General features: G+C 34.7%; 1 protein-coding gene across 1 annotated transcript in view; it reads left to right on the top strand.

The window, feature by feature from the left end:
• LOC100932587 (stimulated by retinoic acid gene 6 protein-like) overlaps nt 1–16,405 on the top strand; it is a 126,223-nt gene extending 109,818 nt beyond the window's left edge. Inside the window, exon 22 of the mRNA XM_031936809.1 lies at nt 15,918–16,405. Within this exon, the coding sequence (XP_031792669.1) occupies nt 15,918–16,280 (363 nt within the window). The 3' untranslated portion in view covers nt 16,281–16,405. The remainder of the gene's footprint in view (nt 1–15,917) is intronic.
• Nucleotides 16,406–27,632: the final 11,227 nt, after the last annotated feature.

The following is a 27,632-nucleotide window of genomic DNA, read 5'->3' as shown; positions in this document are numbered from 1 at the left end:
GGGTACATTTTATTTGAAAAATAAATATATAAATCATCGACTAACATTTATAGGTTCTATTAATACATTAGGTGTTTTATAGCTAAAATTAACTGGGAGAATTCTGGCATAGTTGGTCTTGAAGGATCCCTCCAAAGAATTCTGTAATTAAACTTCATCCTCATCTGGACAGTTCTTAGAATATTGTGACTAATGATAATTTTTCCATGTGGCACTTTTTATAAGAACACATTTAACTATTAATATTGCTAGCTAGAATCACTCTAGAATCTCCTCTAGGTGGAGCAGTGGATGCAGTGCTAGCCTGCAATAAAAAAAAAAAAAAAACTCATTTTTCTGATTTCAAATCCAGTTCAAACACTTACTAGCTGGGTGACTCTCAGCAAATTTACCTTTGTGTGCCTCATGCTCCTCATCTGTAAAATGAGTTGAAGAAGGAAACCACTCTAGCAACTCTGTCAAGAAAACCCTAAAAGGGGATATAAAGAGTAAGACACAACTGAAAAAAAAAAAAAAAAAAGTGAACCCAACTCTAATAACAAAAAGAAAAAAAAAGTCCTCTACAGTCCTAGTATTATCCAATCCCATCCTCCAACTCTATACTTTTACACTTTCTGTTCCCTCATGCTTAGAATACACTCCTTTCTCACCTCAACATCTTCAAATCCTGGTTTCATTTCAGACTCAACTCAAACATTGCCTTTTTCATTAAATCTTTCCTGCTTCTCCCCTCTCCCAGAAACTCAGTCACACTCCTCCCAAAACTATTTTATCCTTATTTTGCATACACACATTTGTGTAAAACTTTTCAGCTGCATTAAAATACCCCACCCCCCAGGAAAAGGACTATTTCACTATTGTCTTGGTATGACCAGCTCTTAGAACAGTACTTGATAAATGCTCTGATTGATTGAAAGCTGTGTTAGCAAAGTGAAAGTTCTGATGGGTTCTATGTACTGGAAAGAATTTAAAGATGCTCCCAGAAACCAGCTAAGAACCCTTTCTAAAGATAATCTATCTAACTACAGAGAGACACATCACTACTTAACAGCCTGATCACCTAGTAATGGATTTTTTTTTAGGCTATCGCAACATATGAAACAAACAAACAAAAAGATATAAGGTCATTAGTCCTGAAAATTCCTCTTGTTGCAATGTGATGGTGACAAAGTTCTGAGAAAAGAGAAGCCACATTCTGAATTTTTAGTATGTCATAAGTAAAGCTCAGTATTTTTATGTATCTTTGACTACTTTTACTCTAAATGCAAGATCTTTGTAAAATGACCACAAATAGACATGGAGCCGGAGGAGCTAAAGTAAATCTATTTTGATAGTCTTGTTATAAATGAAACCTGAAAAAAAGCCGTTGTAAAATGTTAAGGATGGGTCACAGGTACTTTTTGGAGAGGCAAAGAAAAAGTTGGCAAAGTAGATTTTATTGTATACCCAAAGGCAAGTAGAAACAGTACTTGATGGTATATTTGATAAGCATACAATAACCATACCATAATCGATAATGAATTTTAACACTAAGTATTTGCAGAAAGAACACTGTGAAAATAAAGATGACTTACAAACTATTAGTGACTAAGGATAAAGAGGTTAAAAGTTCTATGAAGAATTTTAAGACTCTCCAAATTAAATTATCACATACTCTGCTATTTTGTGATTTCATTACATAGTGAAAAAAGATGAAGACGGAGGACGAGATAGAAAAATATACAGATGCAGATATAGATATAAGTGTAGATAGATATAGATATGAAAGCATGGTTTAGGAACAAGAGTGAGAAAACCTACAGACATACAAATCATACAAGAGCCTGATGCTTTGATATGAACACTATTTTTCATTTTTAAAACAGATAATACAACAATAAATGAAAAAAAGATTTTAACAGATAAGAAAAGACTTCTGATTGATATAGTTTGAATTAAGTCCAAGTAAGTTGTGTACAATTAGATCATCAATTTATTGGATGTAAGGGAGAAAGATGCTATCAAAGGCAATATTAGATTATAATATAAACCCACTTGTAAAATCCAATACTAGATTATAATATAAACCCACTTGTAAAATCCTAATAGGAGGATAATGAATCATTACAGATAGGATCACTTAAAGCAGAGAGAAGTAGTGGAAGAGAAAACCAGTTTAAAGAAAGCTTGCTAAAATATCCAATTGAGCAACATCTTTCTAAGGGCAGTTAATGATGAAAACTGAAGGAAGACTATAAGGTAAAATGGGAAATATTTGCAAAAATGATTACAAGAAACATTTCTCTATCAAAGTGTTTTCATCACATTTGAATCATATGACTACAACACTATATGTGCTTAGAGAAGAGGTAGATATACTATGGGGAACAAAAATAGAAAAAGCAATTACATTAGACAAAATTATTTAAAGGTGAACTGTGCTGGAGATTATACAATTATGAAAGCATTAAAGAAATGATATATATTCTGAAGATGGGGGGAACTAATAAAGTTATATAAAAAAGTATTTCACCTATTTATTATTATGGAAAAAAGGCAACAACACATCAGTAACTATGGGCTTTATGCCAATTCTCCCATCTATACAAATTTTTTATCAGTCATTTATATACAAATCAAGGATATTCTCAATGAGGGGATTGATAGGAAACAAGGAGGCTTTCATAAGTGAAATTCAACAATGGATCATATCTGCCAGTGTTGATAATACTAACATCACATTGTGTTTACTGTTTGTTGACTATAAAAAAAAAATTGATTTAAGAGAAGAAAACATGTTACAGGCTTCTATTTATATATAAAAATTATTCAAGATCTCTCAAAAAATATATATTCTAAAACCTATTTACAGGAAGATAAGTAGCACAGTGGATGATAAAGCACCAGCCTTGGAATCATTAGGACCTGAGTTCAAATCCAACCTCAGATACTTATTAGCTTTGTGATCCTGGGCAAGTCACAACTTCAATTGCCTCAAAAATAAATTAAATAATAAGGAAAAATTCTGAACATTTCTTCTCTTAACACTTCTCTCATGATAAACATCAGACAAGGCATAGACTAGGAAAATGTATGCTCAGCAAGGATGTTCTCCCTTATGATAGGACACGTAGTCCTGTGGATGGTGATCTCCTCCAGATGGGATTTTTTGGGGTTGACATTGTGCTAACTGTATCAAACCCCTGAACAGTGAAGAGCCTCCTGGAAGAGATCTGTGTTCAATCAAAAGAGTTTGCCAGATCAAATGTTATTTCAATGTTGATCGCTCAGATCACAACACACATTTGGAGGGACATTTTAGAGAACTTGCCTATCAATATGTATGTATATCGAAGACAGACAGTACAGATGGACAATGTGCTGGGTTCAGAGTTGTACCTCAGAGAAGGAAAGACCTTTGGGAAATTGCAATGCTCTTTTACTGACCCAATGCAAAGTCCCATCTTTTTTTTTTTTTTAATACCAACAACTACTGATATTGCTATATGACATTAAAACATAGGCTACTTCTGTCTCCAAATAATTCAAAATGAATTTTGCAGATGACAACCAAAAAGGTCATAGTGGATATCTACAAATTATTACATATAACCAATGAAAAATTTCAAGAAAAGAGAATAGGAATAAAAGGAATTATATGATACAAATTGGATATGGATTTATCACAAGGCAAGAGAAAAGAAGATATGCAGGTAGACAGTCAGAAAAATCTACTGGTAACATGACTTTGAAATGTCAGGAGAAAGTGAAAAACAGCATCTCTGACAAACTTAGGAGAAGAGATGAGATGGACAAAAATGGTACAAGATGGGTAGGCCTGGATATGTTGTGATCAAAACTGTTTGAGGAAACTTGTAACAAATGAGATCACAGATCCATTTCAGTATCTGAGTAGTTGACATTAATCTGCCACACAATTCAGAAGTTCCTAGTTTTCAAATATCTCAGTTTCTGTCAATATGACTCTCTCAGAAGAATCAAATGATCCTCAGCCAACTTCCCTAAGGCCACAAAGGAATATGAATTTCAGCTGAATGCCCAATTAAGCTTTTTGCTACTCTCACACAAATGAAACAATCAGGGAAAACCTTTTACTTCAAAGTAAATGTTATACTGTGTGTGTGAGTGTGTGTGTGTGTGTGTGTATTTATAGACAAAATACCATATGTATTAAATCTATGCACATATGTGTATATGTGTACATATTTTTTTATCTTTCCAAATAGCTTTTGGTGAGAGACTATTTTCTCTTCTATGTCCAGCTTCAATCAGGTCTTAAGTTATTATTATCAATATATGGAAACTTTCAGTTTTAGATTCTAATGCAATCTATATATAACTGGTCAACTCTTAAAAATTTCCTTCAAATGGCTTGCTGAAAAACTAGCTTATTTCATATGTCATAAAAGAGCTACGCTATGTCACTTTGCCTCTCTTTTTTATCTCTAAAAATAGTCATAATAATAACTTCCCTACTTCATAATTATGTTCATACATGAGAATTTATAAAAAGCAATTTATAAATCACAGCATGATACATAAATGTTAAATTTTATTATTCTAGTTTCAACCAATATATTCTCTTTAATTAATGTTTATGATCTTGACAAAATTCCAAGCTTCACCTCTTATCCATTGATGGGGATTATAAGACTAGAAACTAATACACCTCATCACCAGTTGCTAAAAATTTGTTCATTAGCTCTCTAGGTGACTCCAGATCCCTACCTTTGTACTTCTTATCTTTCTTCTAAACTCCAATCCTGTTATCACCAACTGCATAATGGACATATCAAACTGATTATTCTACATGGACCTCAATATACCCTAAAACAGAACTCATTATCTTTCCCCCAGAGCTTAATACTTCAGAACTTTCTTAATTTTACTAAGAACACCACCATTTTTTATAGGTTGCATTTCTCTTTTCCTCTCTAGTCTACAGTACTACAATTCTAGTTCAGGCCTTAAGCATTTCTCATCTGTACTATTACAGTAGCAGATTCATATTTTCAATATCTCCTCTATATAATTCTCCACATACCTGACCTGCCAAAATTATTTTCCTAAAGCAAACATCTAACCATGGCACTTCCCAACTCAATAAATACTAGTGGCTTCTTCTTAGGACCCACAGGTTCAAATAGAAACTTTTTTGTCAGGTACTTAAAACCCCTCACTCCTTGGTTCCTATACTCCCTATACACATTCAGGATTTCAGATGCTGTCCTCCTTATGCTTTCTCACCTGTCTGCCTTTCCACCGAATGTTGCACCAATCTGAAATATACTTACTCATTATTTATATCCCTAAAAATCCACATTAGCATCCAAGTCTAACACCACACAAAATATTAGGCCAATTTTAATTTCCCTTCCAGCTTCAAATAACACCCCACCATATTCTCTTATATTTATTTTACATAGATTTATTTGTATAAATATATACAGCATACAGTCTCCTACAGTTGAAAACATACACACACACACCAGCATAGTTTCTCTTAACCTTTTTCATTTCAATAGTTTTCTACCATTATTTACTCAGAGATACTATTACAGCACCAATTTTTGCCACACCACATCAATGACAGGATAAATCACTTAGATAACAATGTAGATAGAGGAAACCATTGATCAAGAAGAACTTACTAAGACAGATAGACCACCTGGCTGATCAGATCCTTACAAGAAAGGAAAGAAAGGATCGTTAATCATAGTGAAATTCCTCTTGACCTTATTATCCTTCCTTAGTTTTTTCCTTCCCTATCCCCACAGTGTTGCACTTAATAAATGATTAGTAAGTGGATAAACTTGTAGCTTCTTCTCTATCTCTTTATCTACACTTAAGTGAAATAGTCCTATTCTCCAAATGGCTGTTTGTAAGGAAAGAATACTATAAAAATCTTTTAAATTCCAATTTATTTATACATTAGTAAAAATAATTCAACTGGGCTTATGAAGAAGATTATAAAAACTGTGGAAGATAATTTTATTTTAAAAAAACACATTAAAAAAATCAGGTTATGAAGTCAGTAAGAATTACAGGTGTGAGAATTAATGAACCTTTCAAGTTAACTGACTCTTTCCTAATTCAGCCACCCACCTCATAGCTATCATTGGCCACAGGACTAGAAATTCATTTGGTGATTGTTTATTGGCTTCATCTGTCAATGTTAAAGGTTTAACTCCCATTCCCATCAAAGTGTATATATATGATAAGAAAGCCAAACTAGCTTTTGTGGTTGTATCCTCAAAGGTCGTCACTAGGTAAATGGGGTAAATGAGAGATGCTGTGCTGAGGGAGGGTTTGGGATTCAATATCATATGTTTTGGTGTAGATAGTGACAAAGACCAGCTAGTTCTTTCAGTCTATATTAGAGCTTTAGGCCTAGAGATTGGTACTAACGGTATACTTTGATTCCATCTCTTCCTCTCCAAACCCCCTGTTCCAATTAGATATGATGAAGGAAGAAGATAATGATAACAATAATGACATGTAGACAGCTCTTAAGGGTTTGATCTTTACACATATCAAATTTGATCCTTACAACAACATCATGAAGTTGGTTCTACAGATAACAAATTTTTTTCCTGGGAGAAAATCAATTCCTCAACTTGCCTTTATTTAAACTATGAAATCCAAGCATCTTAAGATTCTACCAGAAATAATCTTAGCTAACAAAAGTCTGATGTGACTTCCAGAGGATATGTCTTTGAACTGAATTTGACAGTTTAGAAGATTGGGGAGTTGAATGAAAATTGGTACTTGTGAGTTAGTCTTTCAATTCTCTCCTTGTATTTCATAGAAGGAAAATAAGATCTGATTTGGAAATGGTCTATGCTAATATCAATTGCTTTGCAAAGGAACGAAATTTCTAAAATGATGGTGATGTCTAAGTGAAGAGAAAACATGGGCCTACACAATTTCTAATGTTGGAGTAGATACAGGCCTTTTCCCTTTCAAGCTTGCCATCTCATTAATGGCTTAAAAGAGCATCATTCTCATTACACTTGCTATAATTGTTCTTGTAACCTTTTCTTGATCTACTCCATCCTTGCACAAGCTCTAAACTGCCCTCTTTCCTTACAGAGCTCTTGAAAGTAAGCTGGTATTCCTCAGGATTATTTGCATCTTCAAATGACAAGGAGATAGCACTAATATATAAATTCACATTGATTTTTTTTTTTTGTATTGCTATTTCAGACAAGTTAGAAGATTTCTTGGATTTGTGGGGAGAGAGAAGATTTCTTCATATGATTCTATGTGAATGTTCCCTGTTCTTTGGTCCCCAAAAAACCAGTCAGACCACAAGTTATAATATGGTGTCACTTAACATTGTTATGGACCTGTATGACTGTAGGTTAAAAGGGGTGGTAAAATATGGAGGAACAGGGAGAAGAGCTTATGATTCTCTCCTTGAGAAACAAGTCCTAAAGGATAGAGGGACAAAACTGACTTTGTATATTTCTTGGATATTGACAGATTTCTTCCTTACCTTCCTGTTTTTGACTAGCACTTAAAAATAAGGCATCATTTGTTCACACTTTTGGATAGCTTGGATAATTTGCTCTGCTTTTTACATTTCACTTGGTCCTCAATGGTCCTGTGTGCTATCTAGTATTCCTCATCTTAACTAAACAACAAAATTGTTGCTTTTTCTGTATCTTTCATTTATGTTCAATTCTTTCATCCCATTTGAGATGCTCTTGGCTGAAATCCTAGAGTAGTTTGCCCTTTTCTTCAGCTCACTTTACAGATAAGGTAATTAAGGTCAACAGGGGAGGTAACTTAACCAGGATACACATTTAATCTAGTTGAGGATTGATTTTTATACTGGTCTTCCTGACTTTAGGTCTGGAACTTGATCAACTGCACCATCTAAAAACTAAGTTCTTTAAAAGGTCCTTGCCCAACGCTACAACCGTGGCAGACCTCAACCTCGGGTGTTCTAACTCCTAATCATTATACTGTAAGGCAACGTGTGTTCTGCCAAGATGGAATTTCCCAGAGTACTTTTATCCAATAAAATGTCAAGTCTTGAGGTTCATGTAATTAGTCACAGATTTTATATTAGAATGAGAAGAAAAATTGTCTGGATATAGCATTAATCATAAAACTACTACTGTCCCAAAGGAGCTTTCCATGGATCATACATATGCTATTGGGAAAAAGACTTTCCATATCTCAGGAACCACAACAAGTCCATCCCCAATGAAGAAGATTGTCTCTGATTTGATGCTAAATGATGCAAAATATATTGTGGCTAAGCTGAATTCCAAAAGTAAGTTAACACTGCTTTGAATGGAAGTGGCCCTGATGAATTTAGTAGAAATTCTTGAATGAGGAGATAGTCCTGTTTGCTGGCATATTTTAAATTGACCAAGTAAAATAGTACTGCCTGTTTAATGGGTTAAATCTTGAACTTGGAATTACATTTGCCTTGTTTCACTAGAATGAAGTGGTATTATATTATCATCCTGGGTAACCCTAGAACCTCTGAGCTTTGACCCAGATTTAGTTAAAAGCTCTTATTTCCAACGTTGGGACAAAATAACTGTTTTGATGTTGGAAATCAGTTGTGTTTTTCCCCCCCTCTCACCTTCAAGTTGATATAGTCTAGGAGCCCTGTTCTCTGAGAGAGTTACTCTCAAAGTGCTAGACCTAAATATATTAAAATATCAGGTTTCCTTTTGTTGGCAGTTAAGATATAGTATTCTTCCCAAGAAGATGACTATGACCTACAATGTTCTAATCATGCCATAGGAATTTCAGCTAGGACTTCAAGATCTGATTATGTTTGTAGTAAACCTAAGGCTGGAGAATAGATCATTGTATTTGGATCTGGAAGGGGCTCAGATCATCTCTCCTACCTCTTCTCCCTCTTTTTATAAATGTTATTTGAGCCCACAGAACAGGAAAGTGCTTCTCTAACATCATATAGGCAGAAGATAGTAGAGCAGGAGCTGAGCCCAATTCCTCCGATTCCAAATGCAATGTCCTTTTTAACATAGCATGATACCTTAGAATACATATTTGTATGTGTTCCAAATAATAGAAAGTAAAAAAACAGATGCCTTAAAATAGCACTGAGTTGAGATACTGAATATGGAGTTATTGCTGTAAATAACCTAAAGAGATTATTATTGAATTATTAATTTAATATATTTTATTAGTTATAAGTTATTAAATTAATAATTTAATATCATTTATTATAATTATTATTAAATTATTAAGCATCTTAATGGTAAAGACTTTAGAATAATCAACCTTTGAATTCAAAGTAGTCATTTCTTTTGTAATAGAAACTTCCTTTGAACTTATCATCTTTTAAGACAGAAGGAAATTACAAGGGTAATTTCTTTGTTCTTGTCCCAAAGACTTATTACTATTGATACTAAGCTTATCTTATTTAGAGGCTATGACCATCAAGATCTTTGTTTCATTTTTAACTAATAATGCCATTATTTTCAGTTTCAAGTGAGTCAATCAAAGAAGAGAAAATGAGTATACCACAGGAACCAGTACAACAGGAGGTAACTTCTACTAACAGTTTAAGCTAATTCTTTTTCTCCTATGATAACAGTCCAATCCTGGGCCTAATATCTCAAATGTCTTAATTTATAGCATCCTATTAGAGCTTGACATTATAAGAAAGAACTAAGAACTTAGATATGTTGAACATAGTCCATAGTGGCCTTTTACAAGCTTTCTACTAGATATAGCCTGAACTTCTAAACACTTAAACTATTTTCTTTTAAATTCAAGTGTGGAATCAAGAGTTTATATTTATAAGTACTCGGAGAAAGTATAGAAGGAATCTATACAAATTTTTCCCCCCCTGAGGCAACTGAGGTTAAGTGACTTGCCCAGGGTCACAAAACTAGGAAGTGTTAAGTGTCTGAGGCCAGATTTGAACCCTGGTAGTCCTGACTTTCAGGGCTGGTGCTCTATCCACTGTACCACCTAGCTGTCCCCAAATCCCCCTCCCCTTTTTTTTTCTCTTTTTTTTTTTTTAAACTGAGTTTTTGAAGGGGAACTAACTTGCCTGTATAAATAGTATCTATACCAAAGATGGAAAACTAAGGGCAAAGTAAAGAGCCTGTGGAAAGATTATATAAAAGAATGAATACATAGCCAAAGGTAACAGATAAAAAAATACACTTGAATCTGGTATAAAATCTAGGGAGTGTTCAACTTATATACTATCGATAGGCAAAACATATCGACAAGATAAATCTGTGTAATAAGTAAAATATCAAATTTTCCTTCCCCATAAAGGGGAGTCCACAACTTGTCCTTGGTAGTAATTGACCAAAACATTCAAATCTGTTTTGGGGAGAGTTACAGAGAAAATGAAATTAGCATTTATTAAGTAACTACTATGTGTGACCAGGTGATTGTACAAATAATACCCCATTTGATCCTCACAAAAACCAGTGAAGTAGGTGGGTTTTGGGGGGGGGGGTTAATCCTCATTTGAGGGAACTCAAGTCTTCTGACTTCAGGCTTAGAGACACCCAGCTGCATCGACAAGAAAAAGTAATTACAAGCAAAGGCACCAACAAGATGATGAACCAGCTAGTTTCTTCCCACCAAAGATGGGAGGGTTCTTTCAAAAGGATTAGTGCTTTGTTCCTGCTGCCTTTATCAGTCATTCAGTTTCAAATGGCATTGCCCAGACTGCCACCCTATCTGGAGCCTCTTCTACTCCTCTTACCCCAAACTTATTCTTCCCTTTTCCTTGAGTACCATGTTTCTCTAATCACCACCAAATCCAAGTTTTTATAATAGATTTCCCTTAGTTTTTGTCTTTTTGGCTACCATCTAATACCTACTTCCATACTTAGTCTAATCTGAACTTTTTTTCTTTGCCTTTGGTTAAAACATAATATGTACTAATACGTATTTGGGATATGAAAAGCTACAAAGTAGCTTTATACCAAAGCATGTTAAGAGCCTAAAAAAATCAAATTTTTTGTTTTCTAGAAACTGCATTCATATAAAGAGACTATATTTGACAAGGCCCAATCATCAAAAGAAAATGATTCATTAATGAATACCAATAATGGTGCCTTGAACAAGGAAGATGACAAAAGTTATATGTCTGAAGAAGAGAAACTCCTAACTGAAATTCAAGAGGAGAAACGAACACTAGAAGAATTAAAAGTGGATATTGACAAACACTTCCCATTCTCACTGAATATGGGTCAGTGACTAAAAAACTAAATATAATTCTTCTATTCTCCTTTATTCAGTACTGTACTAAAATATATAATAATCTGGCTAATTCCTATTTAGACTACTTCCTGATATAACCCCTGACCTAGTCATCTAGTTTCTTTTAAATGTAAAGATGCTACTAATCCCTGGCATATAAGTTTAAGAGTATAACAGACTTATAACTGTTATATTTTTTTAGTTCTAAGAATATGATCCTATTATATGATTCTACTGCCCAATTCCTTTTTTCAAGGAAAACTGAAAGTCCTTATGCATTTGGTCATATAGGCATAGTTTAACTTTTTTCCACAATAGAAGGAAAGGGAATATCCTATGGATTGTCAGAGTCTCTAAAATGGGCTCACTATTGGTCCTTAACACCATCAAATTTTAGTGCTTTCCCTCTCAATTATGCCTTACCTTGCATATACCTTGCTTTGCAATTTTTTGTCGTTTCTCCCATTAGATTGTAAGATCCTAAAGGGGAGAAACTTTTTTTTTTTTTTTTTTTTTTTTTTTTTTTTGCTGCCTCTTGTACCCCAGCCCTTAGCATAGTCCCTGGCACAGTAGGTGCTTAGTAAATGTTTAATAATTTACGTGTGCTATTCTTATTAGATTGTTGTTCTTTAAATTTTTAATAAAGCTAATATCCCAGAATCTTCAAAGGAAGACAAAGATTATTATGGAGAAGATTTTGGAAAAGACGAAGACTATTTCCTACCACCCGGTTCTCTGCCAAGCAATCTCCAGCCACAAGCATATAAGACTCTTAAGGAAAAGATCAGAAGTGCCAAGAATAACATTAGAAAATTCTTGTATCAGCTCTATGAAACAATTGAATTGGTAGGATTTTCTATGCTGTTACTTCTAAAACCAGCCAGTTCTTTCCTAACAGTATATTAGACTTAGGTGGAAAGGGACCTCAGAGACTACCTATCATAAAGCCATGTAGTCGACTAATACCTCTGAATATAGGAACCATTTGATAAGCAGGTCCCTCTCCAATTACTGTTTAATGACCTAGGAAAGAACCACCCATCCATTTTCTCAAGACACCTGAGTGTTAGGGCATTCTCATCACTAGGAAATTGCCCCCTTCCCTTCCCAACACCCTTCACATAATTCCTTTATGTATAACCTTTGGCTGCTCGTGTTCTCCTGAACACTCCCCCTTTACCACTAGGCTCAGACCCTCATCTTACTACTAGGAACAAGAAGAAAAAATCCAACCTCTCGCCATTAACTCGTTAAATTATTGAAGATGGCCATCATCACCCTGCCTTAAAATTTCCTACTCTAAACATTGTTCATCTCAACATTCTGAATGTCCTTTTATATTAATGGTAATCTTCAAATACAATGCCCAATACTGATCATTTAGAAAGATTTAGCGCTGGTCAGAACTTATGCCGTGTCGGGGATATTATTGCCTCTCACTGTTGCCTGCGATTGTACAAGCTTTGGTTACTATTGAATTTAGGGTTTAAGCTCACTGGCAGGTCATTACTTTGTTAGAAGTAGTAAAATGGATCAGAAAGTGCAGGGATGGTTGTATGTGGATGATGTTAAAGCAGTAGAAGCAAGGTCATTTTTAGATCCTGTTTAACTGTAAGCCTTTCCATTATAATTATCTTTCTATATGGCCTATATATGAGGCTGTCTTCTAATTACATGGAAAGAATTATACATTTGACTCGAACAATTCATCATTCTGCGATTCTGAAGAACAGCATCCATAAGATAGAAATATATATTTAAGCTTTCTAAATACTTTGTTCCATCAGACTTATCAAAGCATGAAAGATTCTGAGGATCAGAAGAATTGCCATAAGGCACTATTTGAGCTGTGGATCGAGTGGAGCAAGAGCCAATCTGAAAATGCTGATGATGATACACAGGTATTGGTTTTATAGACACATGGGACATTAATGTCACAATATTCATCCCCCTCCCTTTTTTCCCTCAACTGTAATAGGTCTTTTTTTTCTTTTTTGCTTCTTGTGATATAATTTACCCCATTTTACCTCCATTTTCATCCTTCTAGTACAATCTCTTTTCTACCCCTAGTTTCTTTTATTATCACAGTAAAGTCAAATTATACCATTATTCTCTAAATATATCCCTAACATACAGTTCTTGAGTTAAACATATTGTCTTCCTATATAGGATGTAAACATTTTAACCCTTAAAAAAACATTTTTTCTTTATCTTTTTGTACTTATGAGTTCTGTATTTGAAGGTCAAATTCTGTTCTCTAGTCTTTTCATCAAAAATAAATGAAAATCCCCTATTTCATTGAATATCCATTTTTCTCCCTGAAAGGTAATTTTGCTAGACAAGATTCTTGGCTATAGTCCAAGCTCCTTTGCCCTCTGATCTTTTAAAATGGAAGCTACTAGGTTCTGAGTAATCATGTTTGTGGCTCCTTGATATTTGAATTGTTTCTTTCTGGCTGCTTGTAGTATTTTCTCCTTGAGCTGATAATTCTAAAGTTTAGCTACAATATTCCTTGGAGTTTTCATTTTGGGGTCTCTTTCAGAGGGTGATAGGTAGATTTTTTTTTCCAATGACTATTTTACTCTTCTAGGGTAAACTGGGGGCAGGAGAGGTGTAGGCAAGTAGTGAGGGAGAAAAAAAGGAGGAAGAAAACACCTAGAAAAACATAGAAAAATGAATTATTAAAAAATCCTACAAGAAACCACGGAAAGTTCCCAAGTAAGGATTGACAGATTTCTGCTTCAGGAAGATTTCTCTGGTCAACTTGTGAAAAATGATCCCAAGGAAAAAAAATAAGGTCAGGAATCATAAGAGGCTGTCATAATAGTCTGGGTGAGGCAACAAAGCTCTGAACCAGAGTGGGAACCACATGAATAGAAAAAAATGAATAAGTATAGAATCCATAAGACTCAACAAGTAGTTATAAAGTAGGGGGAGAATGAAGAATTAAGGTTAATGTAAGGCTGAAAACTAAGGTTAACTAGAAGAATAATATTTGCTACATATAAATCCTTAAATATATAATTTTAATGGAAAATAAAACAAGAAATTAAGATGAATTGGTAGACAATATAGTATGTCCAGAAAGAACTGGATTATAGTACCTTTTTAAATGATTCTTTAAAACTCAAGGGTTTAAGGAACCTATAAAGATCATAGGCCTGAGTTATTATCCTAACTAGAGGTAACTGTAATAAACAAGTTGTGGGGCATAAAGGAAAAAATGGCATCGTGCTCTTAAGAGTTCAAAGTAAATTAATAATCCTGAGAACCTCAACACTAACAGAACTTTAATGTACAAGTTATTGGCAATTAACTATTTTAGCTATTCTGAACCTTTTATCTAAAATTTCAATAGACAAATAGTCTCTTTGTAGGCATACTTGTGATCTATATCACAATAGCTACTCAGGGTTTCTGTAGACTTCATAGGTATTAGGCATACAAAAATATAACAAAAGAAGTTAAGATTAATCAGGGAAGATTTCATAAAGGATAGTAACTTCTACTAGAACTGAAAGGGTAAATTGAGCAGGGGAAAGAAAGTAATCCTCAATATAATGACTTGAAAGATACTGAGATCTTGGGTATTATCTAAGCAGCTGGCTCATGATTTTAAAATTCAGTAGCTTTGTAATTTGGCAGTGGAGGAAGTGTCAGAAGACCAAATGTACCTCTGAAGGAAAATTGTATTTATGTTCTGAAGAGGTATCCCAGGTGTAAGGCATCTTTTGCTGATTCTGCACAAGCATATGTTCCTGAAGCCGGATGGATTATATGACGGGAAGAAAATGCCTCAAGAAAGAAGCCTGACTTCCGCAGAATCCTCAGAGCCCAAAGCAAAGGAGGAAGATAGCAAATAGCTGCTATTAAGAGCAGGTAGAAATAGGATGTCAACACCTGAAGCCTAGCACTCATCATATTATGTTAGTTCTAGCTATCCATCAGAACAGTACATTAAGAAACAAGAAGAGTAACTAGGTGGTACAGTAGATAGAGCGCAGCCCCTAGAGTCAAGAAAGCTGGAATTCAAATCCATCCTCAAACACTTATTAGCTGGATGATCCTGGTCAAGCCCAATTGCCACCAAAAAAAAAAAAAATCCCCCCCCCAAAAAAACAAAATAAAAAAAAAAAAAAAACACTGGTTTTGCTGTAAAGGAAAGAAGACTTAAAGTCAGTTGGGGGATGAAGTAGGTATTGATATAGTCTAACTGAAAAGGTACTTAAACCAGGATAATAGAACAAAAAGATCCTTGTCTGATTTTTGGAAACTGCTTTTTCCTTTTGCTGTAATTTTTCCCCCCAATCCTAAAATGACTTTTGAACCTGAGTGACTAAAGGAATGGTGTTACTATTAACAGGAATGTTAACCTAAATAAGTTCTTAGTTGGCAAAAATTTTAGAATTCATCTAATTTATTTTTGCAGATGAGGATTGAGGTACAAACTTTGGTGCCCAGTTACAAAAGGAATAAGTAAGAGTAGGAATTTAAATGGACTCTGATTCTCCCCAGGACTTTTTTTTAATGTTAACTATTTCTAATTGCATACTAGATATGTATACACATTTATACATTTTAATCTACATAAAAAGCAATGAAAGAGGTGGTAGAAGGCTAAGGACACTTAATTGGGTTCATTTTCAGAAATCTAGAATTTGTTAGAATGATTAATAATCACAACCTTACTTTTGCAGCTCCTGGAAACCCGGACTCTGGGTATGTCCAGTAACATTGCCCTAAAATTACATTCTGCCTTCATGGACCTCATGCCTAAAATCCAAGGTCTCCCAAACAACCTACAAGACAAGCTCCAACAAGCCTGTTTTGATATGCAGGATCTTCATACCACTTTTGCTCTAAGTACTGGGTTTCATGATCTAGACAAAAATCATCTAACCCAGAGCCAGTTTAAATTGACCCAAGCCCAGAGAAATATAGAAGAATTGTTTTGTTTCTTAGAAGATGGTATGCCTTCTGGTTGGATTATAGGACCAATTTCTCCCTCTGAATATCCCTTGCTAGAAGGGGTAACACTCCCTAAAGAAAAAGAATCTTGAATTGTGGTATGCACTCGGGCTGATACTTCCAGATTCCTAGCAAACTATCTTATGATAGTTTATGGTTAATAACTATACTCTGTATACTTCTTGAATTATGCAAATAAAGTTGCATTGAAAACTAACTCTACTTTTTGGGGTTATTTAAATGCAAAATAAGGATATATTATAGATTTGGAGCAGCTGGGGATAGAGCACAGAGCTGAAGTCATGACCCAAATATGACCTCAGACTGTGACATTCTGCAGGTCACTTAACTCTTATTTCAGTTTTTCCCCCCTCTGTAAAATGAGGATAACTACCTACTAAGGTTGGAGGATCAAGTGAAAGAATACTGGTAAAGTGCTTAGCATAGTGCCTAGCACACAGATTTTTTTTCCACCCCTTGGGGGCCCATTCACAGCCATCAACTTTCAAGTTCTGTACAACATCTCCCTTGAAGGAGGAACATCAGGATGGAGAAAAAGCCAAAGGCCCTTGGTACAAAGTGACATATCCATTTTGGATATAATGAGATTAGTTCTTAAAGGTTTTAGTTTAGGGCAAAGGTATTATTAGTTCAGTGTGGCTTCTTTTCTCTGCAGACCTAGAAAGCTTAAATCGCAGATTCTGAATAATTTCTCTCAGCCCCTAAGTCCTAGATTGATTGCCAAACTAAGGGTATCCAAATTAAGACTGTACCCTTAATCTCCAGTCAATTGAATATCATATGATCAATTATCCATAGGTTCCTTCCCTACTATACCCTATTCATATGATGAACAAATAGGACAATTAATATTTTTCTAGTAACCCACTTCATAAAACAACTAGCAAAAACGAAAATGGCAGAGACACTAAGGCTAGAAGCATACAAGAAAGCACCAAAATAGAGAATGAGTATAATTCAATCACTGTCCCAGAAGTTTCTCTAGCTCTCCAAAACTGAACAGCACTTTTGTGCTCTGGGGCTTAAAGCTTACTAGTCAGCTATTCCCTTCTCTCTCTAACTCGCCCCTTTTCCCTTTCCTGAAAGATTTTTAAAAAACTCACTTAAATAAAGTATCCAAAATCCAGATCCCAGAATCTCAGGCAAGAAAAGAAATAAAATTCCTAAGATCTTTATTGGTTTTTGGCCACTTTGCAAGGTACCCCCAGCAGCATAGGTAATATCATAAAGGATAGTCATCAGTTAATCAATTAGATTATCATCAAAGAGTAGATTCTGGGCAAGCTGTGGTAAAGTGTAAAGAATTATTGACTTGGCTTTCCCACCTCCACCCCCATTTCTTCCTGCTGCTTCCAAAAATGAATTATCAGTCCCCTCACAGCATGAGTTCTAAGGAGGTATGATACCTTCCTCCTGCCCTCTTGGTCCCAGCTCCAAAAAAAAAATGAGCTTGGGGTCTCTTCTGTATTCAATCTGTTTCAGGGCAGTGATAAAGCCACACCAGATCTGAGTCATATTGGCAACCAGTATATGTCCCAAACTCTTCTGAGAACTTCAGTGCAACATGGCCTAAGTTGAGAAGTCAGTTTTCTTTACCTGTCTTTGTTTTGGCTTTTGGTTTGGAAAAAGGTCCTTTAAGTCAAAGCAGTACAGCTTTTTGGTAAATTCTATACAACATTTATTTTCTTGAAACTTCAAAATTTTATGTTGGGTAATGTAAAAACACTGATTACCCTGATCCTTGATGCCTTAATGCAACTGTGCCCCATTTTACATCCTCCAGGGTTCTCCAGTACCCTTGATGAGATTGACTATGTCTAAACTTTCTGCAGATGGCTCCAGCCCTCAGTGATGGTATTCCTCCAAGCATGTGTAAATGTGTATAGCTCTCCTATACATATTTTCACTTAACCACTGTCATGTTAGCTTTTATAAAGAATAATTTACTTCAAAGGAATAATCACAAATATATGAACTTTACAACATTTGAGAGAAATAATTCTCCATCCCTCATACACATCAGTTTCTGGAGAATAGAAGGAGATTAAGTTCACAGTTCAATTCCTATATAGCACAGACTCACTTTCAGTTTAAAATCTGATTTGGTCTTGAGCATCCTGGCTCATTTTTTTTCCCTGGGAGGCTGGCTAGATGCAACATCCCACCTGGAATCCTGGCACCATAGTTTAAACTCCTAGTCAGTGGGTATCCCTACTGGAACCTGAAACAGGACAAACAAAATAGAACAATAGCAAGAACAGTACCTTTTTATTGGAGGTACAACAAAAAAGCATGGGGAGAAAGTCTTCTATCTTCTGGTTCAGTTCATGGCATCCAAGTATAGAAGAACTATAGTCTACAACCTCTGGATACAACAGGTAGACACATCTCAAGGTGGACAATCTGGCCCGACACAACCCATTCTGCTTGAGTGAATCAAAGGAGAACTCTTACCCCTGTAAGGTGCCTCTATTAGATAATATGAGCATGTTCCAAGCTCCATTATTGTGATAATTGTGATCTTCATCTATACATGGGGGGATTACATATAATACTGTAATATCAACTGTTTAGAAATTTGCTGTATGATATTGGGGAAGCAAGTGAAAGGACATTGACTATGAAGAACGACTTTCAATTTGATGCAGAGTTTAAAAAAAGAAACAACTTTGCCAATTTGCCAGGAACAACAAATTTTAAGTGAGGAAATGTGTAAGGGATCTGTGGATGCACAGATCACTAACATGGAGGTACCATAATTCCAGAACTTCTCTAGTACAAAGAGATCCCTCCCCTTTGACTGACTTCCCAGCCAGAAGAGGCTGCAACTTTAAATATGGCCAGATTGGATAATTTCTTTCTTGCTCCTTTTAGAAGCTAATGATCACACATTCACCCATAAAATGATCCCCACACCATCTCCACCCTCTCTTTTTGTCCTCAGTTTCAGATGCCAATGATCTCCTTCTGAACATGGGCATTCAAGTCATGACAGACTTGAAGCCAAAACTGCAGGTGGGAAGATACAGTTAGCCAGCTCAGCAGAAAAACCTTTAAAAGTCAGGGTCCCAGAATCTGGTTTCTAGGAAATTTAGATCTAGAATTTAGGACTATGCTATCTATAGAAGAACTGGACTAAACTATGAACCTAATTCCCTTCTTGCCCCACTACTTGCCCTCTTGCTCCCCCACTGAGATGGTACAAGGTATGAGGATAAAACCTCATTTTGTTTTGTTTGTTTTTGGAAGGGAGCAGTTGCAGTCTACTTGATATTATGCCTTTGAAGTACATAGCTTTGTAAACTTTTTTTTTTCATTTTAGACTTGAAATCAAGGCTTTGATTCTAGGTCTGTCAACCATTTATTGGTTTGAATGACTAGTAAATCATTTACTTAATCTCTTAATCTATAAAACAGTGGACTAGACACTCTATATTGTTTCTTCCGCCTCTTACACAGTATTGCTGTAATTTGTATGCTCTGGTAAAAGGGGATAGACATGATTACTTGGATGCAACCAAAGGAAGTAAGCTTCTAGGGACCAGTTGACCAGTCTCCATAATAATGATCAGGAAGTATATTCCGGAAGCCAAACAAAAAAATGATCTCTCAGTCATGGGGCAAGGGTTGGATTTCTTCAGGCCCTAAATTGGGAATTCTGAAGTGCAAATCCTAAACTTTTTATAATCTAAAACCTAATAACACTTATTTGTGGGGTAGGGAAACAGGATATATGAAGCAAAATGCTTATTGATTTTGCCAAATTGAACCTATCAGGTAGAAATAGGGGACAATAATAAGCATTTTATATAGTACCTATTATGCGCTAGGTACTGTATGAGATCCCAAGAAACCAGTTCATACAAAATTAGAAGTTAAGGACTAGAATTGCAATGACAAAGTAAAATTAAAAGTGAAGCACAATAACCCATGTTTTTATTTACCACATTAGCTGTAACTTGTTACATTTCCTTTATTTTAATACACTTATAAGTTACCCTGTACTGCTTAATGGTTATCTGTTAAATTCTTTAAAATTTGGATACTTTTATTAGGGACACAGAAAGGGAGTAAGGGAAAAATGCTGGTTCTGCCCCACTGTATAAATTGGGTGATGGAAACTCAGGCTAGAAGAGTAATGACAATGAGAAACTAGTAGAGAGTCATACTTAATTATTATAGTGGTGTGGTAATTATAACTAAATGGTAATAGTAAGTATAATTAAAAGCTAGAAATACAGGGATAATGGAGTACTGTGGATCTAGGGAACCATAAAATTGCTATTCTTGGTACTATAAAAGAAGAAAAGCCAAATCTATATGATTTGGGCCTAGGAAACTTTGACTTAAGTTTCAATGTCAGTTCAGCAAAGTTCCTAAGAAAAGCAGAATTTTTAGTTTCCTAATTTGGCAGAGCTGTAAATCAGGTTGTTTGTGAGCATCATTTAATAAGTGGTTTTCTTCTAAAGACAGTTTTGACTCAAACATGACCCAAGCATCCATAATAGGCACACAGATATTCAGAATACTCCCCTTTCCCCAGCATACTTACTCACTAAACTCCCCACCCTTTTGACAAACAATCCCTTGAAGGTTCCAGGCTCTGAACTCAGTAGTTAAGAGTCTAATTGTCCTTTCATTTCAATATCCAGTAACACAGAATTGAACAGGAATGGATGAGTTTCAATCAGTATCACATATATGACCCCTGCAATAGCAGCCTATTTCACTTTCTGCCTCAAATCTCTCTCCCTTCAATCTAACTTAAATCCAAGCTGCCAAAGTGGTATTTCTAAAGCCTAAGTCTATGTTACTTCCCTGCTGAATAAACTCCAGGAGCTCTTTATTACTTATAAGATAAAATAGTGGTCTTTTATATTTATATTATATAATATTAATTATATTATATTATATATAAGCCTTTTACAAACTTACATTTAACACTGCCTCTGGACTGCTCTCCTACTTCATCCTTACAGATTGAGTTCTGAGAAGGATAAACACTACAACAACATGTTATAGAGGTAATTCTGTGGGTGAAAATTCTGTAATTCATAAGCTGCCACCAAGTGTACTTCCCATCAACATTCAGCCTGTAGATTCAATTAGCTGCTAGCAAAGACTAAGAAAACATATATACTAAGAAAGCATAGCAAGAACAATATTTATAAAACATTCCTCTTCATAAACCTGGGGTCCACTTTCCCATAAATAAACATGCAGTGTCCTTGGAAGAATGGGCAGTAGTAGTGAAGGACACCTTTTTGGAAGAGAAGGTGTGGCAAAGACAACTCAAAACTCCTGTAACCTACAAGACCTAAAATTATGAGATTCTACATGGTATCCTTAGGAGCAGAGTTGGCTACCAGGAATTCCATTTCTCAAAGTTGCTTCCTCCCTTGAATAATTGTATCCATGATTCTCCTGAATACATTACTGTTTTCCAACTAGATATAACATGGGGGCTGGGGAGGCTGGTGGTGATAAAGGAGGAGGGAAGGGAAGATAATTCCCAGGTCTTATTCCATATCTCTGAGATTTGATTGCTGCTGTTTAAGTGGCAAATTTCTATAGGTATATGATTAATTTTCTTGCTTTACTAACCATGTTTCTTTTTTTGTTGGTTTTTTTTATGAATTAACAATTCAGAAAGCATCTACTAAGCAACCACAGTATTCCAGGAACTTTATCAAAGATTTCTTTTATTTTAATATTTTGCATTTTATTTTCCCCCAGTTATATGTAAAAATAATTTTTTAACATTTTAAACATATTTTTAACATTTATTGTCAAAACTTTCCAGATCCTCCCCTTTTCTCCCTCCCCAACCTTCATCACTGAGAATGCAAACAATTCAATTTAAGTTATACATGTGTAGCCATGCAAAACATTTCCATAATAGTCATGTTGTGAAATCAAATTTCTGAAAAATAATTATACATATTAATCCTCCTTTTGTATTCTATCATCCAATCAAACTATTCCTCACACACGATAATTCTTTCATCTCTGTACTTTTGTACTAGAATGTACTTCTTCCTAATTTGTTTCTAAGGATACTCTACTTTCTATAAGAAATCATCTTGATCTTCTAGCTCCTGGTATCTTTCCCCAAAAAATTATCTTGAATTTTTAGTAAGACTATATAAACTTATTCTATAGATTATCTCCCTTTGAAGAATATAAGTTCTTTTTTTGTGAAGGTCCTATTTCATTTCTATTTTTGTATTACCAACACTTAGTACATTGTTGGAATTTAATAACAAGCTTATTGATTGATCATGGGAGAAAACTTCCAAATTAATTTGATCATGGACACATTTTGAGTATTTAAGAGATTTACCTCCTTGATCCTAATATTTACAAACTTTGCTGAATCAAATTTCTGAAACAAACCAAAGAAAACATGTATCTAAAAAAAAGTGAGAAAATTTGAAAAAGTGTGAAGACATTTCCACATACTTCAAAACAATTGCAGAAAACTCAAAATAAACTGCAAGTGGGATAAAGCAATTTTATTCTCAATTTCTGTCTTCCAAAGGCAAGCCTTTCTGCTGCCACACTGTTCACTCAGGTTTTTAACAGTGTCTTATATATTGTAGTTATTGAAATGTTTGATGGGTGAGTAATGAAGGTACCGAGGCAAGTGGATGGTTTCAACCTTGTGTGAAAAAAAAAAAAGTTTATATTTCTAAATAATTTCTAACTACAGACCATTAGATAGTTGGCATATAGACTTCTAATCCTGCCTTAGGCACATATTAGCTGTGTGACCCTGGGCAAGCCACTTACCCCTATTTGTCTCAGTTTCCTCATCTATAAAATGAATTGGAGAAGGAAATTGAAATCCTATTCATATATCTTGAATTGAAATCCTATTCATATATCTTGCCAAAGAAAACTCCAAATGGGGTCACAAAGAGTTGGACATGACTAAAACAACTAAACAACAGCAAACTATACTTTACCATTCACATACAATTATACCATGCAATGTAAAGCAAGCCTGAAAGAAATTAAAAAAAACAAAAACCACCATGATTAACTGGAGGGAGAGTTTACTGTTCATGATTGATTTGCATCAATAGGATAAGGATAATGACAATGCATAATTTTAAAAAATTCTACCAAAATGAAGCGAAAAACTATGTAGTTTCCTTAGAGAGGGGAACATGGATGCAGAATTGTATGTTCTGCCATCTTTGGTAGGGTGTTATTTTTTCTTATTTTTCTTTGTTAGAAGGGAAGGATCAAGGTAACAAGAAGTTAATCAAAAATGACTATTACATAAAAAATTAAAGCCACCAATTAAAACTTTTTTTTAAGAAAAATCCAAATTTTTTGCCTTCTACCTTAAACTTTACCTATTGTTTTGAAAGACTTCAGAACACTGATCATTACAATGACAATGACAAACAACAAATCCAGATAACAAATATTACTTTGTAGTAGAAGTGATGAACTTAAAGTGCAGAAAGACATACATTTTCAGGATTGGCCAATATGGAAATTTGTTTTGCTGCACTATGCCTGTTTAAGATGAGCAATTCATTATTTCACTTTTTTGTTCAATGAGGTGTCAGAAAAGCATATTTTAAATTTTATTATTTAATTAGCTGTTATAAATATTATCTAACCTAATTTTTCTCAATACTAAACTAAATAAAAACCCTTCAATTGACAATGAAACTTTTTTTTTTTAGCCTTAAAGCTTTTGGCTCAGGGCTTCTAAGCCACTTATGGAAATATAGTAGTACAGCCTCTGTGAGCCTTCATTCCCCATTGTTCCCTCTATCCTTTTAAGATATGAATGCCTTCATCCTGGTTCTTATTCGCCATTCCATTCAGTCCACAAAGAATAAAGATCAAGGCCTTTTGCTGATCCTGACTCTGGCTGATTTTAAAGTACCCTGGGTGCTAATGAGGTCATCACATTAAGTGACTGGTACAAGGTTTGAAACAGGCTCTAGTGGTTCAGGTCATCTCACATTGAACAGTAGTATGGAAGGATCTGAAACAAGGTTTCAACATTGACTCAGCAGGACATTGCTTCCCTGCTCACATTTGCCCTGGTGATTTGCTATGAGAAATGAATGTTAACCCTGAGAAGTCCCTGACTCTTTGTGAACTGAACTTTTGTAGTTAGGCAACAGGAAGTATATCAACAATTAAGAGACTTAGTTTTTTGGACCACTTAAACCTAGAGGACAATTTCATTACTTTTTAGAGAAAATCTAGCCTAGATAATGTATCAAGTCCTTGGTAGATGTTACTTTATCATAGTAACTTAAAAGCACTCCTTTCCTTCTATAAAATGATACAGTATATTAATATAGGATAATATAATATAGTATAATATACATATATAATATAAATATATTATATAATATACATTATATAATATAAAATAAATATAAATATAATATAAATGGTAGGGGACTACCATTCCAATTGACCTCTTTTGTGGAATTCATCATTTTCAAATTTGTTATTTAGATATATGTGTACTTTTCTTTATCCTGCAGGCTAGTCCTAAAGGCAGGTAATAATTTTTCTTTTAAAAAGTAGTCTCCATTTAGCACAGTATCTTCAACCCAGTAAGCAAGGATTTAATAGTTGTTGATTTGACTAGCAAAGCTGGAGAAATATAAATTTTTAACATTATACATTTATGCTGCTTCACTTCAGTAGGGTGCTCACAATAGCCCAGAAATATCCTTATTAATTTATCAATTCCCCCACAGCAAATATGAAACCTCTTCTCTTCTCATATTTTCAAACACAGGCCCATTTCCTATGGTAGCTGACTTCAGTTTATACTTTACTAGGAAGATTAAGGCCATTCAAGTTTCATAGTAAATAGGGCCCTGACTTGAGAATAACTAGCTTCAAAAATCCTCTCTGAGATATTTAATATGACTTCATAAGCAAATCACTTAATCTCTTTATGTGTTAGTTTTCTCACTTGTAATATCAGGAAGTCAAACCTAATGGCTTATAGGTTACTTTTCAGTTGTAAATCTTTGATCCTATGAGTCTTCAAAAATTACCTCTCAGCTTCCCATTTCCTCTAAAGAATCAATTCAACTCTTAAACTGTAATGCTGGAGAAACTAAGACAAGATAGAGATTAGAGAGTTTTTAATATTTTATTAGAAGGATAATTTGGACTGGGGGCAAAACAGGATCCATGTTGACCCCAGCTGGCTGGATTAGACTCTTGTCTCAAAGTATCCAGCTAGGATCAAGGGATTCCAGAGACTCTTATAGGGCTTCAACAATCAGGGAAATGAAGGCAAGGTTGGGGTAGAGCACTTGTGAGCGGGAGTTCCAGGAAAGGACCAGAAATTCAGTTCTGACAGATTGGGGGTAAGGAAGGAATATAAATTTTGTTAAGTTGGGAAGAGGTTAGGAGTCACTAAGTCTGGTAGAGAAAATCTCATCTAGGTATCTGAGATAAACCATCTGCAGTTTATGACTTTTTGGAATGCTAGTGGTCAGATCTCTTATCCCTGATTATCTCAGTCTTAATGGCTAAGGAGGGGGATTACCACCAGGGAGACTGAGGCAGAACAATTCAGGGAAACTGAAACAGAACAATTCAAGGAAACTAATGCAGGAAAACAGGCATAATAAAACTAGTTCTTAGCACACAAAAATTGCTATCATGATAGTAACCAATTTTATTCTTAATTGTAAAAACTGGGGCTTCCATTCTCACCTAAGCTGTAAAGGCCACGTATACTCACAGGCCCTCATTTTACTCCTGAACTCTGATCCAAGTTGGTTTGTCCCTTATTTACTAACCAGGTGATCCACTCTTCCTGAGGTTCCCTGAATTACTGATGAACTTACTGAAGAGCCCCATTCAGTATAACTCACTTTAGCTCAGAAGTCCCAAGCTCAAGAAATCAGCCAGTCTCTGACTGGGATGGCAGCCATACACCATCACTCTAGGTCAACCACCTCCTGCCAATACAATGACCTTTTTTCTCATCCTCCATTTCACAGTTTGAACTACTCTCTTGTGAACATTCTTTTTTGGCTGATTTCTTTATCACCATAATCTGCTTCTTCTCATTCTCTCTCTGCCTCTTCTTTTCTACCCTCCTATAGGTTCTAGCCCCATTTTTCTTTTCTTCCTGTACCCTCATCTTTCCCTCATCTTCGTCACTCCTGTCAGAGGCCCTGCCATCTTTGGGGGATGTTCCCCAAATCTACAATGGCTTCTGAGACCTTGGTCTTTCTCCAGACTCCAATGTCTAATTGCTTATTAGACAGATCTATTTCATTGGTGTTGGCGTCATTATCTTTCCTTCAAAACATGCTCTTCTTTCTGATCTCCTTCTTGGGAATGACATCACCTATTTATTCTATTTAGGAGCTTTTCTTATTCCTTTTAAATTTTTGTTCATTTGATTTTTCTTCCTGCTATTTTCAATCATGATGGCTAATGGGTTTTCATTTTGTTAAGCCTTTTTTTAAAAAAGCTAATAGTTCTAAAGTTATGTGTGTATGTGTGTTTTTGAATCAGTTTCTCCCCTCTAATTTTCAAGATCTGTTCTATTTTACTTATTTTGGTTTTACTTGTTTTGTCATTTAAAAAATTTACACATTTAGTTCATTAATTCTCCTTTCCCAACAAATATTTATTGGAATAAAAATATTCCCTTTGGGATTGGTTTAGTTGCATCCAAAAATTTTTTGTTAAGTTTTCAATTACTGTCTTTAATACAATTATTGTTTTTGTGCTTTTTTGATACAATGATTAAGTCTTCATTTAGGCTTGTTCCTTTTGTTTGTGCCTTTATCATTGATCATTATTTTTATTGTGTCACGTTTAGAAAGGATGTGCTTAATACTTCTGCTTTTTAAAATATAATTTCTTATAGCCTAATATGTGATTGTTTTTGTTTTATTATAAAAGTATCATGTGATGATGTTATGTGCATTTTTTAATGTTCCTATTCAGAAAAACCTATAAATTTTTGTGCTCTAAATTTTCCCATAAAAATATATCATTTTTGTATTTTTAATTTTGTTTTTCTTTGCTTTGATTAATGCAGCTTTGAGAGGACTGTTAAATTTTCTACTATTATTGTGTTACTCTTTAAGGTTTTTTTTGCAACTCACCTGACTTTCCTTTATGAATTCAAATGCTATGCTATCTGATGTATTTAATACTGACATAGGTTCCTTGTCTATGGTTCTTTTAATTATAAAGTACTTGTTTTTCCATTTGTAATGTGAATTTATTTTTGCTCTGTCTGACATTCTGTCAAAATCCATAGCTCTTTTTCTCCCCAATATCTCATTTTGAGTTTATATCTTTTTCTGCTTTATACATTCCTTGTAATTAACAGATTTTGGCCTTTTGTTCTTTTATCCATTCTGCCATTCATTTTATTGGATTATTTAGTACAG

This window comes from Sarcophilus harrisii, chromosome 1, assembly GCF_902635505.1.
Source record: "Sarcophilus harrisii chromosome 1, mSarHar1.11, whole genome shotgun sequence".
NCBI classification, from domain to species: domain Eukaryota; kingdom Metazoa; phylum Chordata; class Mammalia; order Dasyuromorphia; family Dasyuridae; genus Sarcophilus; species Sarcophilus harrisii.
This window is presented reverse-complemented; position numbering and strand designations above follow the sequence as displayed.